Source organism: Dendrobates tinctorius, unplaced genomic scaffold (assembly GCF_039654945.1).
Source record: "Dendrobates tinctorius isolate UK_male_01 unplaced genomic scaffold, ASM3965494v1 ptg000362l, whole genome shotgun sequence".
NCBI classification, from domain to species: Eukaryota; Metazoa; Chordata; class Amphibia; order Anura; family Dendrobatidae; genus Dendrobates; species Dendrobates tinctorius.
In genome coordinates, this window is record NW_027362028.1 from 2,361,607 (window position 1) to 2,377,520 (window position 15,914).

The following is a 15,914-nucleotide window of genomic DNA, read 5'->3' on the forward strand; positions in this document are numbered from 1 at the left end:
TGAATGGATGGATGGACGATGAATGGATGGATGTATGGACAGATGATTGATGGACAGATGGATGGATGGACAGATGGATGGATGGATAGACAGATCGATGGATGGATGGACAGATGGATGGACAGATGGATGGACGGACCGACAGAGGCATGGTGTCAGGCACATTGAGAGCTGTGTAAATGGCGTTAAGGTCCATCCAATGAGGTCATATTGTCATTGGTGGATGGCTTATCCACTTTTGATCATTAGTGTTAGCTAAGTGCGGGCGGTGTAATATAGGGTTTGGGCCGACACACTCCCATTATTTGTACTGTGTTTATCTAGATGGATAGACAGACGTGAACTTAGTCCTAAGTGCAGAAGTAGTTATAGGACTCCACTTTTCTCTGGGACCTTCACCTTAAAGCCGGGGCAACAGGGCCGTATATTCTCCCATCTGAGAGAATCGGATCGATTATGATAATTACAGTCTGACCACAGTGTGAGCCGATTATCTTGGATGAGGAGAAGATTGGGAAAAATGTCTCCATTGTCTGCGGAATTTATCCGATGTCATCCGAGTGCAGTCAGATGTTTACGACAGACCCATTGACTTGCATGGCCGAGTGTGATGATGTTTTCCATGGACCCATTGACTTGCATGGCCGAGAGTGATGTTTTCCAAGGACACCTTGACTTCCATGGCCGAGTGTGATGATGTTTTCCATGGACCCGTTGACTTGCATGGCCGAGTGTGATGATGTTTTCCATGGACCCGTTGAATTGCATGGCCGAGTGTGATGATGTTTTCCATGGACCCGTTGACTTGCATGGCCGAGAGTGATGTTTTCCAAGGACCCGTTGACTTGCATGGCCGAGTGTGATGTTGTTTTCCACGGACCCATTGATTTGCATGGCCGAGTGTGATGATGTTTTCCATGGACCCGTTGACTTGCATGGCCGAGTGTGATGATGTTTTCCATGGACCCGTTGACTTGCATGGCCGAGTGTGATGTTTTCCATGGACCCGATGACTTGCATGGCCGAGTGTGATGTTTTCCACAGACCTGTTGACTTGCATGGCCGAGTGTGATGATGTTTTCCACGGACCCGTTGATTTGCCTGGCTGAGAGTAATGATGTTTTCCATGGACCCGTTGACTCGCATGGCCGAGAGTGATGTTTTCCACGGACCCGTTGACTCGCATGGCCGAGTGTGATGATGTTTTCCACGAACCCGTTGACTTACATGGCCGCATCTGATCCAATTATTGGATGCAAGTTGTGCATGCTGTGATCTTTTCCTAGCAGAGACTCGGTCCGAGGAAAAAAAATCAGACACGTGCCCGGGAATGACACTGATCCGACTGCGATTTGATGTTTTGTTGTATCGCACTAATAAGGCTGGGGTCACACTAGCGATTAAATCAGACGAATGCAATGTAATAAAAAATCGCATTGCATTCGTCCCAATGTTATTCTATGGTGCTGCTCCCATCATGCGTTTTTTTATCGGATCCGATCCTCGGACCGAGACAATCGCAGCATGCGAAGTCCAAGGAAGCCTCCCACATGGTATTCCTTTTGGGGGGCACATGGAAAGGGGGCTTCAGCCAGTTTAGCATGTCCTTACCATGTATGATGTGTCCAGAACAATGTGATATCCAGACCGCAGAATGGACTGGGCTCCTAACTCCCATCATCTCTCTGGTGCTCTCCAGGGGCTGCATTAACCCTTCCCAGCCTGCAGCACACAGAGGGTCCACACTGAGCAGGGGGTGCGGGCTCTGTGTGCGCCATCGTGTGGGTGTGGTGCGCCTGTGAGTGCGCACTCTCTCCACCAGCGCAGGAGCGAGCGGCAGACACAGGCAGCAGGCAGCACACAGCACCATGGCTTCATCTCAAGGGAAGAGCGACCTGCAGTTTGCTGAATGGATGGCCAACCTGCCCGAGAGGATCCACAGGGTGCCACTCACAAGTTTAGCCATCCCAGGTAGGTGCCCACAACTTTCCAGCTCCTGCACCGCTCCCCAGCCATGTGCATGGAGGGAGAGGCTTTTCTGGGTCATTTATTTTCTATGCATGTTCCAGGTCTGGCATCCCTTATATAGATGAGGGACACGTGGCTGCACCATGGATGTGCATATATACAGTATATATATATACTGAGCTGGTCAGAGGAAAACCTTCCACTGATGGAAATGTCTCTGTCTCTGGATGTGGTAGTGATCATGGGGGAATGATGACATTTTCTCTGGCTTCTCACTTGTCCCTTTGATCAAACAAGCTGCGATCAGTTCTGCATTGTGCTCCCAGACAATGGGACTTTAGATCAGGGGCTTTGTCCTCAAGTCAAGGTCTTTGCACCACTTGAGTCTGGATGGATTGTCGGGGAGGATTCGCTGTGGGATTTCTCTTTCATTGGTTACAATGTGTTTGTGACTAACAGTAACAGTAAATATTATTTTTGCTAAACTTTAGTTACATCCTATAGAAGATGCATGAAGAGATAAACCGCATGTGTGAACCATGCCATGTAGTTAGGTGGTCCCCTGCGTCCTCTTCTGAAGCCCCCCCAGGCTGGACCTGAATCATTAATATTCTGCTCAAGTCTCCAATACATTGAAGTTTCCTACAGCTTCACGTTCGGCAATAAGCAAAGGTTTCCGAACCGGAGAGGAGGCGATCAGGTGAAGCAACAGCCTGGAGACTCTAGATCTGAATCAGTAGGGGCTCCGCATGAGGCATGGTGGAAGACGGGTGTAAAAATGGTACGTGATGTGAAAAATGGAGCTTGGGATGCAGAGGACGCCGCGAAAAGTCGTCCTGATGGGTCATTTATGGCTGCAGAATTAATTCGATGAGAATCTTTCGCCTGGAGCTGAACGGCCCCGGCTGTAACCCTTCACGGGACACGGGGAGATCACGTCCGGACTATGTGCTGGGGTCTCCGTAGATAACTAGTCAGCGACAATTGATTGGCAAATAATGGCTTCTTAATGTATGTTTTAGTACATCCATTATAAATGGCGGAGAGGGCGGATTTACCCCATAAATAGGTTTTATTGTGTTGCCGTGATTTTATATTTCCTGGGATTTTAGTCCTATAATTTTCCCATGATTGTATCAGTTTCTTCGAATGCCGCCCATGGGGGAGTTGGCATTACCAGGGGGCACGTGGGCCGTCAGGTGGGCGCCACAACCCTCCTGTGCTAATCAAGGTACATAGCAAGTAAGAAAGTGGCTATGGAGGGAGGAAGGTGCAGGCATTGGGGCGTCTGTGCATGGACTATGGAGACTTCAGTATGGTTTATTATGGTGCTCCCTTCATCAAGAAGGAAGCGCAGCTCTGGAGCACAAACAGCAGTTCTATCAAGGAGCCGCCATGCGCATGTCGACTTCTATTTATTATGGAGAGACGCACTTTAAAGGGGATTTGTATTTTTTTTTCCTGTTAATATTATTCTAATGGGGCCCCTAAGTTTAGTAAAACGTCGGGTCTCAGATCCTTTATTCCCACCCATATGGTCAGTGTCAGACTGGGGTGTCAAGGGCCCGCCAGTAACATTGACCTTGAGGGGCCCACTTTTCACCTGCTTACACATATTACATTACCCTCATATTCACAAATGTACCTTTTCTCTATATAATAATGCGCTAGGGAGTTTGGATAATGAATGATGAGATGCTGCATTTTTCTGTGCAGAGTAAATCAAGTGAATTATGCCAAGCACTGTCCATATAGTGGGGTTGGGGCCTAGATCTGCACAGGAGCCCCCCGGGGAATTCCCCTGTTACCTTGTGGGCCAGTCCGAGCCTGCATATGGAGCATGGAGCAATGGTTGAGCATGTACGCTGATCGTCATCTATCAATTATCACCCGATTGATAGTTTTGGGCCTGCAATCCCCCTTTAATAGACATTTAAAGGGATTCTCCACTCAGTTTTATTAGAAGAGTCCACTGATGGCAAATTGATTGTCAAGTGAAAGAGGTTTAGTTTCCCTACAGTGCCCCCGCAGGAGAAATGATGCATTACAATTTTATTATTAAAATCAAAGGGCTGTCCATGTAGTCCATGGACATGCCGGGTCCTCCAGAGAAATCTTGAAGGAGGGATCCCCAACTTCGCTGTTTTTTTTTAACAGGGTATGTAGAAATGGTTTTTTTTTAACAACCCCTTATAAGACAAATTCCTCCCTCTTGCTCACACAACCGGACCGATACTGACAGAGGGTATTATTGTGTGCCGATGCCCTGGCACGAGCTATGGAACTAACGGACATTGCCAGGGACAGCGAGAACCGGCACATCGCAGACCCTACAGACGGGAGGGGGTGACCAAAGGCTACGACACACATCTAGGGTACCGCACACCGTCTGCGCTGTATCCACAGCTTCATATAAAGACACCACCATGTGCAAAGTAAATTAAGAAATCAGCCTGAAAAGGGAGCAAAAAACATCCAATAGTGTGTACACGCCTGGTTCACGTTGCTCCATGTCGTGTTCTATGTTTATTATTATTTTGATACTTTTGACATTTCCTTGGCGCCGGTTGTATATAATAAGGGAAGTAAAGTGCAGCCTGCCGGGAACAGAACAGATTCCTTTTATTTCATTCTTGTATTCAGGGAAGGATAATTGCTGTTTATTAAATATATGGTAATAAGCCTGATAAGCCCTGAGATTACGGCTCACAGCTGGAAGGTGCAGCTGCTGATTTATTGATTTGTCGTAATGTTTTTTAGCGCAGAATAAGATGCAGATTTGTTCCTGGCTCCGTCTTACATGAAATAAATGGAAACCTATTATTCCATGTGTCGCTGACAGCTGCTCCGCTATATTAACTTCTACAATTTTTAATCGAGTAAACAAAATAAATAAATTGAAAAAAAAAAAAATATGGAGAAAGGTGTCCAGAAATGTGCAAAAAAAAAAGGTTACTGGGAATTTATTAGAACAGTTTGGACACCAGGGTGAGATCGTGGAGACGGCGCAAAATGACCTTCACCCACGGACGGGCCAAGGTCACACGAATGGATTAAGAATGGTCCGATTATCATCCAGAAAAAAAGGATGATTTTTCATCTGTATTGGTGTTCATAATGGCATCGGTACTGGCATCCGTAATAGCGTCCGTAATGGCGTCTATAATGGCATCCGTAATAGCGTCCGTACTGGCATCTGTAATGGTGTCCTTAATGGCGTCTCTAATGGCATCCGTAATGGAATCCATACTGGTGTCCATAATGGAGTCCGTAATGGCGTCTATAATAGCGTCTGTACTGGCATCCGTACTGGCATCTGTAATGGCGTCTATAATGTCATCCGTGTGGCGTCCGTATGACATCCGTTTTTCTACACCAGCAGTGAATACGATTTACAAGTGTCGGAAGTTATAATGTCATTATATCCATATAAATCAGATGCGATCCGGTCGGTCGGTTTGGACTCTTGATCTTCGCTTCTTGCGCTCTCACACTCTGGATTGGGCGAGTCTCCGGTGAGATTGTGGAGAGATCGGAGCTTTCCGCGAGTTTTCTTTCAATCACCTGAGCGGCCATATTGAGTGACTTTGGTCTGAGTGATGTCTGTGGGCTGAAAATATGGTCCGTGTGAACGTAGCCAAAAGGCCGGGGTCACACTGGCGAGGAATACGGCCGAGTGAGAGGCGCTAAAAGCACGAATTACACACGGACCAATGATTCTCTATGGGGTCCCTCGCACCAGCCGTATATTTCTCATCCGTATTCTACGCTCCGTGCCACTCGCAGCATGCTGCGATTGTCAGCGTACTACGGCCGTAGTACGCCAATGCAAGTCTATGGGTGCGCAAAAAATACGGATTACACACGGACCACACATGTGACTTGCGAGAAATACGCACCAGGTGTCTTTAAGCAAAGCCGGCAATTCAGTGCGCTATACAGTAAACTCACACTGACAGGATTAATAAAGAAACAAAAGAATAGATATAGACACATAGAATACATATATATATACACACACACACATATATCTATATACATGCATTCTATGTGTCTATATCTATTCTTTGGTTTCTGTTATTAAACCCTGTCATTGGGCTCCATTATATGTCCATTTTGCAAGGCGGCGAGAAAATCTCGCAATACTGATGCCATACGGATTACATACGGATGCTGACATGCGCAAAATACGCGACCACACCTTGATTACGGATGACATACGGAGCACTGTTTAGGGGCCATTCATCCGTATTACACATGTAAAATACTGATCGTATTTTGCGTCGGTTAGTGTGACCCCGGCCAAAGAGGGAGAAACGCCTTTTGGGGGGGGATGAGATCTGGACACTCCTCAGTAAGTTGGCGCGGCCGTCTGTGACTGGTCACAAACTACAAAAGTTGCAAAGTTTTTTCAAATCCTACAAACATTTTGTGGCGGAATTCAGGCAAAAAAAAAATGTTGGCTGAATTGTGGCCAAAATATAAGGGAGGTGAGAAGACGTACAGGGGATTTTGCCCTCTGGGACATTTATGAGGCATCCACAACCTCTGCTGTGTATGGAGACGTGCCTACGGGTGCACACGGGCTCCGCAATGTCCGGAACTCCCATACAAGTGAATGGAGAGCGCAGCACGTGCGCGGACGGCTCCCAGGGAGTGCTGGGCGTCTGAACACCATTTTTTAAGACAGATACAGGGACCCGGACAATTTCCTGAAAACCCTCTTTACAAAATACAGCGCTACAGTGCCCAAAAAATACTTCTCCCAATTCCACAGGGTCGGCCATGGCATCACCACTGGGTGTCTCTTGGGCATAGTGTCTTTTTTTAACGCCCGAATGACCCCGCTGCACGGCCACTTAGGGGCATCGCCATTTGTGTCGGACCGGGACAAGATTTTCCAAACCTTAGCATTTAAAGAGAATTTTTTCCATTTACTGACAGCAAGCAGATATTGAAAATGGCAAGCTATCAAAAGTGTATTAGAAAGTTACAAAACTTTTCACCATGTAAATCTTATTGAGGGGAAAAAAAGCCCCTGAGCCATCAAGTGATCGTCACAGAAAAGGGTTCGTCAGTTTGTCTGCTGTAGGTGCAGGGGTTGCAGTTGCCCACGGGCCAAGAGTCCAATGGCCCAAAAGGTCACTTTGGCTTATATGAAAAAGCCACTACCATTAAAGCCTTGCAATATTTGGGGGTCCTCCTGGAGCTTTTGCATTGGGGTCCACGAGCTTCAGGTTACACCACTGTTACATGAATGTGTGGCCGTAACATATAATAATCAAAGGGCCAAAAGGGGAGCGTTTCGGAGCAGAGACCCCCCCCCATATGATGAGCAAAAGATGATAATCTAATTAATTGCTATAAGTAACTGCTCCCTAAATATTCCCCCCACCCCCCATTAGTAGCAGCGGGAGCTTTTATCCGAGGCTTCGTCAGGGATGGATGTCAGATCCGCGCATGTTTTGCTTCTCTGTTACATTGTGGCGCAGCCGTCGGTCGCGCACATACGGATGAAAAGGAATGAATGAGGCACAATATGTATCTCTTTCAATTAATATCACGCAGGATTCTTCCTACAAAATGGAAATTGAAAATTAGCTTCCTGCCTGTATTTCTTTGCTAATTTCGGAATTGATAACGGTAATGCTTAATGGATCGGCTTATAAGGATCCTGCCAGACAGAAACGCTTCCATTCACCACGTAATGAGCTTTTCTTATCCATTTGTGAAAAAAAAAAAGAAAAAAAATAGAGAGAATTTCAATTAAAAAGAAAAGTGAGAATATAATCATTAATATTAACCGTGTGGGGACCATAGACTTACCGTATATAACAGCTTCTACTAGGTTAGCACGGCTACAGGATGTATCTGATCCTAGGAGAAAAAGCACCGAAGACGAGAGGTGGAATAGATTCAATGTCACAGAGCATGCCCACAACACTCCTATAGAAGTCACTGGGGGATATACACAGCCTACCTCTCCCACTGATCACAGAGCATGCCCACAACACTCCTATAGAAGTCACTGGGGGAAATACACAGCCTACCTCTCCCACTGATCACAGAGCATGCCCACAACACTCCTATAGTAGTCACTGGGTGATATACACAGTCTACCTCTCCCACTGATCACAGAGCATGCCCACAACACTCCTATAGAAGTCACTGGTGATATACACAGTCTACCTCTCCCACTGATCACAGAGCATGCCCACAACACTCCTATAGAAGTCACTGGTGATATACACAGTCTACCTCTCCCACTGATCACAGAGCATGTCCACAACACTCCTATAGAAGTCACTGGGGGAAATACACAGCCTACCTCTCCCACTGATCACAGAGCATGCCCACAACACTCCTATAGTAGTCACTGGGTGATATACATAGACTACCTATCCCACTGATCAGAGAGCATGCCCACAACACTCCTAAAGAAGTCACTGGGGGGTATACACAGCCTACCTCTCCCACTGCTCACAGAGCATGCCCACAACACTCCTATAGAAGTCACTGGTGATATACACAGTCTACCTCTCCCACTGATCACAGAGCATGCCCACAACACTCCTATAGAAGTCACTGGTGATATACACAGTCTACCTCTCCCACTGATCACAGAGCATGCCCACAACACTCCTATAGAAGTCACTGGTGATATACACAGTCTACCTCTCCCACTGATCACAGAGCATGCCCACAACACTCCTATAGAAGTCACTGGTGATATACACAGTCTACCTCTCCCACTGATCACAGAGCATGCCCACAACACTCCCATAGAAGTCACTGGGGGAAATACACAGCCTACCTCTCCCACTGATCACAGAGCATGCCCACAATACTCCTATAGAAGTCACTGGGGGAAATACACAGCTTACCTCTCCCACTGATCACAGAGCATGCCCACAACACACCTATAGAAGTCACTGGGTGATATACACAGTGTACCTCTCCCACTGATCACAGAGCATGCCCACAACACTCCTACAGAAGTCACTGGGGGGTATACACAGCCTTCCCCCCCCCCACTGCTCACAGAGCATGCCCACAACAATCCTATAGAAGTCACTGGGGGAAATACACAGCCTACCTCTCCCACTGATCACAGAGCATGCCCACAACACTCCTATAGTAGTCACTGGGTGATATACACAGTCTACCTCTCCCACTGATCACAGAGCATGCCCACAACACTCCTATAGAAGTCACTGGTGATATACACAGTCTACCTCTCCCACTGATCACAGAGCATGCCCACAACACTCCTATAGAAGTCACTGGTGATATACACAGTCTACCTCTCCCACTGATCACAGAGCATGTCCACAACACTCCTATAGAAGTCACTGGGGGAAATACACAGCCTACCTCTCCCACTGATCACAGAGCATGCCCACAACACTCCTATAGTAGTCACTGGGTGATATACATAGACTACCTATCCCACTGATCACAGAGCATGCCCACAATACTCCTATAGAAGTCACTGGGGGAAATACACAGCTTACCTCTCCCACTGATCACAGAGCATGCCCACAACACACCTATAGAAGTCACTGGGTGATATACACAGTGTACCTCTCCCACTGATCACAGAGCATGCCCACAACACTCCTATAGAAGTCACTGGGGGGTATACACAGCCTACCTCTCCCACTGCTCACAGAGCATGCCCACAACACTCCTATAGAAGTCACTGGTGATATACACAGTCTACCTCTCCCACTGATCACAGAGCATGCCCACAACACTCCTATAGAAGTCACTGGTGATATACACAGTCTACCTCTCCCACTGATCACAGAGCATGCCCACAACACTCCTATAGAAGTCACTGGTGATATACACAGCCTACCTCTCCCACTGATCACAGAGCATGCCCACAACACTCCTATAGAAGTCACTGGTGATATACACAGTCTACCTCTCCCACTGATCACAGAGCATGCCCACAACACTCCCATAGAAGTCACTGGGGGAAATACACAGCCTACCTCTCCCACTGATCACAGAGCATGCCCACAATACTCCTATAGAAGTCACTGGGGGAAATACACAGCTTACCTCTCCCACTGATCACAGAGCATGCCCACAACACACCTATAGAAGTCACTGGGTGATATACACAGCCTACCTCTCCCACTGCTCACAGAGCATGCCCACAACACTCCTATAGTAGTCACTGGGTGAAACACATAGACTACCTCTCCCACTGATCACAGAGCATGTCCACAACACTCCTATAGAAGTCACTGGGTGATATACACAGCCTACCTCTCCCACTGATAACAGAGCATGCCCACAACACTCCTATACACAGCTTGCCTCTCCCACTGATCACAGAGCATGCCCACAACCTCCTATAGAAGTCACTGGGTGATATACACAGCCTTCCTCTCCCACTGAGCAGAGCATGCCCACAACACTCCTATAGAAGTCACTGGGTGATATACACAGCCTTCCTCTCCCACTGATCACAGAGCATGCCCACAACACTCCTATAGAAGTCACTGGGGGATATACACAGCCTACCTATCCCACTGATCACAGAGCATGCCCACAACACTTCTATAGTAGTCACTGGGTGATTTACGTAGACTACCTCTCCCACTGATCACAGAGCATGCCCACAACACTCCTATAGAAGTCACTGGGGGATATACACAGCCTACCTCTCCCACTGATCACAGAGCATGCCCACAACACTCCTATAGAAGTCACTGGGTGATTTACGTAGACTACCTCTCCCACTCATCACACAGCATGCCCACAACACTCCTATAGAAGTCACTGGGGGATATAACACAGCCTACCTCTCCCACTGATCACAGAGCATGCCCACAACACTCCTATAGAAGTCACTGGGTGATATACACAGCCTTCCCCCACACTGAGCAGAGCATGCCCACAACAATCCTATAGAAGTCCCTGGGTGATATACACAGCATACCTCTCCCACTGATCACAGAGCATGCCCACAACACTCCTATAGAAGTCACTGGGTGATATACACAGCATACCTCTCCCACTGATCACAGAGCATGCCCACAACACTTCTATAGTAGTCACTGGGTGATTTACGTAGACTACCTCTCCCACTGATCACAGAGCATGCCCACAACACTCCTATAGAAGTCACTGGGTGATATACACAGCCTACCTATCCCACTGATCACAGAGCATGCCCACAACACTCCTATAGAAGTCAATAGGTGATATACACAGCCTACCTATCCCACTGATCACAGAGCATGCCCATAACACTCCTATAGAAGTCACTGGGTGATATACACAGCCTACCTATCCCACTGATCACAGAGCATGTCCACAACACTCCTATAGAAGCCACTGGGGGATATACACAGCCTACCTCTCCCACTGATCACAGAGCATGTCCACAACACTCCTATAAAAGCCACTGGGGGATATACACAGCCTACCTCTCCCACTGATCACAGAGCATGCCCACAACACTCCTATAGAAGCCACTGGGGGATATACACAGCCTACCTATCCCACTGATCACAGAGCATGTCCACAACACTCCTATAGAAGCCACTGGGGGATATACACAGCCTACCTATCCCACTGATCACAGAGCATGTCCACAACACTCTTATAGAAGCCACTGGGGGATATGCACAGCCTACCTATCCCACTGATCACAGAGCATGCCCACAACACTCCTATAGAAGCCACTGGGGGATATACACAGCCTACCTATCCCACTGATCACAGAGCATGCCCACAATACTCCTATAGAAGTCACTGGGTGATATACACAGCATACCTCTCCCACTGATCACAGAGCATGTCCACAACACTCCTATAGAACTCACTGTGGGATATGCACAGCCTACCTATCCCACTGATCACAGAGCATGCCCACAACACTCCTATAGAAGTCACTGGGTGATATACACAGCATACCTCTCCCACTGATAACAGAGCATGCCCACAACACTCCTATAGAAGTCACTGGGGGATATACACAGCCTACCTATCCCACTGATCACAGAGCATGCCCACAACACTCCTATAGAAGTCAATAGGCGATATACACAGCCTACCTATCCCACTGATCACAGAGCATGCCCACAACACTCCTATAGAAGTCACTGGGTGATATACACAGCCTACCTCTCCCACTGATCACAGAGCATGCCCACAACACTCTTATAGAAGCCACTGGGGGATATGCACAGCCTACCTATCCCACTGATCACAGAGCATGCCCACAACACTCCTATAGAAGCCACTGGGGGATATACACAGCCTACCTATCCCACTGATCACAGAGCATGCCCACAATACTCCTATAGAAGTCACTGGGTGATTTACGTAGACTACCTCTCCCACTGATCACAGAGCATGCCCACAACACTCCTATAGAAGTCAATAGGTGATATACACAGCCTACCTATCCCACTGATCACAGAGCATGCCCACAACACTCCTATAGAAGTCACTGGGTGATATACACAGCCTACCTCTCCCACTGATCACAGAGCATGCCCACAACACTCCTATAGAAGTCACTGGGGGATATACACAGCCTACCTATCCCACTGATCACAGAGCATGCCCACAACACTCCTATAGAAGTCAATAGGCGATATACACAGCCTACCTATCCCACTGATCACAGAGCATGCCCACAACACTCCTATAGAAGTCACTGGGTGATATACACAGGCTACCTCTCCCACTGATCACAGAGCATGCCCACAACACTCCTATAGAAGTCACTGGGGGATATACACAGCCTACCTATCCCACTGATCACAGATCATGCCCACAACACTCCTATAGAAGTCACTGGGGGATATACACAGCCTACCTCTCCCACTGATTACAGATCATGCCCACAACACTCCTATAGAAGTCACTGGGTGATATACACAGCCTACCTCTCCCATTGATCACAGAGCATGCCCACAACACTCCTATAGAAGTCACTGGGGGATATACACAGCCTACCTATCCCACTGATCACAGAGCATGCCCAAAACACTCCTATAGAAGCCACTGGGGGATATACACAGCCTACCTATCCCACTGATCACAGATCATGCCCACAACACTCCTATAGAAGTCACTGGGGGATAGGCATAGCCTACCTATCCCACTGATCACAGAGCATGCCCACAACACTCCTATAGAAGTCACTGGGGGATATGCACAGCCTACTTATCCCACTGATCACAGAGCATGCCCACAACACTCCTATAGAAGTCACTGGGGGGTATACACAGCCTACCTATCCCACTGATCACAGAGCATGCCCATAACACTCCTATAGAAGTCACTGGGTGATACACACAGCCTACCTCTCCCACTTATCACAGAGCATGCCCACAACACTCCTATAGAAGCCACTGGGGGATATACACAGCCTACCTATCCCGCTGATCACAGAGCATGCCCACAACACACCTATAGAAGCCACTGGGGGATATACACAGCCTACCTATCCCACTGATCACAGAGCATGTCCACAACACTCCTATAGAAGCCACTGGGGGATATACACAGCCTACCTCTCCCACTGATCACAGAGCATGCCCACAACACTCCTATAGAAGCCACTGGGGGATATACACAGCCTACCTATCCCACTGATCACAGAGCATGTCCACAACACTCCTATAGAAGTCACTGGGTGATATACACAGCCTACCTCTCCCACTGATCACAGAGCATGCCCACAACACTCCTATAGAAGCCACTGGGGGATATACACAGCCTACCTATCCCACTGATCACAGAGCATGTCCACAACACTCCTATAGAAGCCACTGGGGGATATATACAGCCTACCTCTCCCACTGATCACAGAGCATGCCCACAACACTCCTATAGAAGCCACTGGGGGATATACACAGCCTACCTATCCCACTGATCACAGAGCATGTCCACAACACTCCTATAGAAGCCACTGGGGGATATACACAGCCTACCTCTCCCACTGATCACAGAACATGCCCACAACACTCCTATAGAAGCCACTGGGTGATGTACACAGCATACCTCTCCCACTGATCACAGAGCATGTCCACAACACTCCTATAGAACTCACTGTGGGATATGCATAGCCTACCTATCCCACTGATCACAGAGCATGCCCACAACACTCCTATAGAAGTCACTGGGTGATATACACAGCCTACTTCTCCCACTGATCACAGAGCATGCCCACAACACTCCTATAGAAGCCACTGGGGGATATACACAGCCTACCTATCCCACTGATCACAGAGCATGTCCACAACACTCCTATAGAAGCCACAAGGGGATATACACAGCCTACCTCTCCCACTGATCACAGAGCATGCGCACAACACTCCTATAGAAGCCACTGGGGGATATACACAGCCTACCTATCCCACTGATCACAGAGCATGCCCACAACACTCCTATAGAAGCCACTGGGGGATATACACAGCCTACCTCTCCCACTGATCACAGAGCATGCCCACAACACTCCTATAGAAGTCACTGGGGGGTATACACAGCCTACCTATCCCACTGATCACAGAGCATGCCCATAACACTCCTATAGAAGTCACTGGGTGATATACACAGCCTACCTCTCCCACTGATCACAGAGCATGTCCACAACACTCCTATAGAAGCCACTGGGGGATATACACAGCCTACCTATCCCACTGATCACAGAGCATGCCCACAACACACCTATAGAAGCCACTGGGGGATATACACAGCCTACCTCTCCCACTGATCACAGAGCATGTCCACAACACTCCTATAGAAGCCACTGGGGGATATACACAGCCTACCTATCCCACTGATCACAGAGCATGTCCACAACACTCCTATAGAAGCCACTGGGGGATATACACAGCCTACCTCTCCCACTGATCACAGAGCATGTCCACAACACTCCTATAGAAGCCACTGGGGGATATACACAGCCTACCTATCCCACTGATCACAGAGCATGCCCACAACACACCTATAGAAGTCACTGGGTGATATACACAGCCTACCTCTCCCACTGATCACAGAGCATGTCCACAACACTCCTATAGAAGCCACTGGGGGATATACACAGCCTACCTATCCCACTGATCACAGAGCATGCCCACAACACACCTATAGAAGCCACTGGGGGATATACACAGCCTACCTCTCCCACTGATCACAGAGCATGCCCACAACACTCCTATAGAAGCCACTGGAGGATATACACAGCCTACCTCTCCCACTGATCACAGAGCATGCCCACAACACTCCTATAGAAGCCACTGGGGGATATACACAGCCTACCTATCCCACTGATCACAGAGCATGTCCTTAACACTCCTATAGAAGCCACTGGGGGATATACACAGCCTACCTATCCCACTGATCACAGAGCATGTCCACAACACTCTTATAGAAGCCACTGGGGGATATGCACAGCCTACCTCTCCCACTGATCACAGAGCATGCCCACAACACTCCTATAGAAGCCACTGGGGATATACACAGCCTACCTATCCCACTGATCACAGAGCATGTCCACAACACTCCTATAGAAGCCACTGGGGGATATACACAGCCTACCTCTCCCACTGATCACAGAGTACGTCCACAACACTCTTATAGAAGCCACTGGGGGATATGCACAGCCTACCTCTCCCACTGATCACAGAGCATGCCCACAACACTCCTATAGAAGCCACTGGGGGATATACACAGCCTACCTATCCCACTGATTACAGAGCATGTCCACAACACTCCTATAGAAGCCACTGGGGGATATACACAGCCTACCTCTCCCACTGATCACAGAGCATGTCCACAACACTCTTATAGAAGCCACTGGGGGATATGCACAGCCTACCTCTCCCACTGATCACAGAGCATGCCCGCAACACTCCTATAGAAGCCACTGGGGGATATACACAGCCTACCTATCCCACTGATCACAGAGC

The 15,914-nt window shown here is 48.2% G+C and overlaps 1 protein-coding gene across 2 annotated transcripts in view; it reads left to right on the forward strand.

The window, feature by feature from the left end:
• Positions 1–1,480: 1,480 nt before the first annotated feature.
• Positions 1,481–15,914, forward strand: part of PLCXD3 (phosphatidylinositol specific phospholipase C X domain containing 3) — a 156,004-nt gene continuing 141,570 nt past the window's right edge. Inside the window, exon 1 of one of the 2 annotated variants that reach the window (XM_073562665.1) lies at positions 1,481–1,971. In XM_073562665.1, the coding sequence (XP_073418766.1) occupies positions 1,869–1,971 (103 nt within the window). In that variant the 5' untranslated portion in view covers positions 1,481–1,868. The remainder of the gene's footprint in view (positions 1,972–15,914) is intronic. The other variant, XM_073562664.1, reaches the window with a different exon arrangement.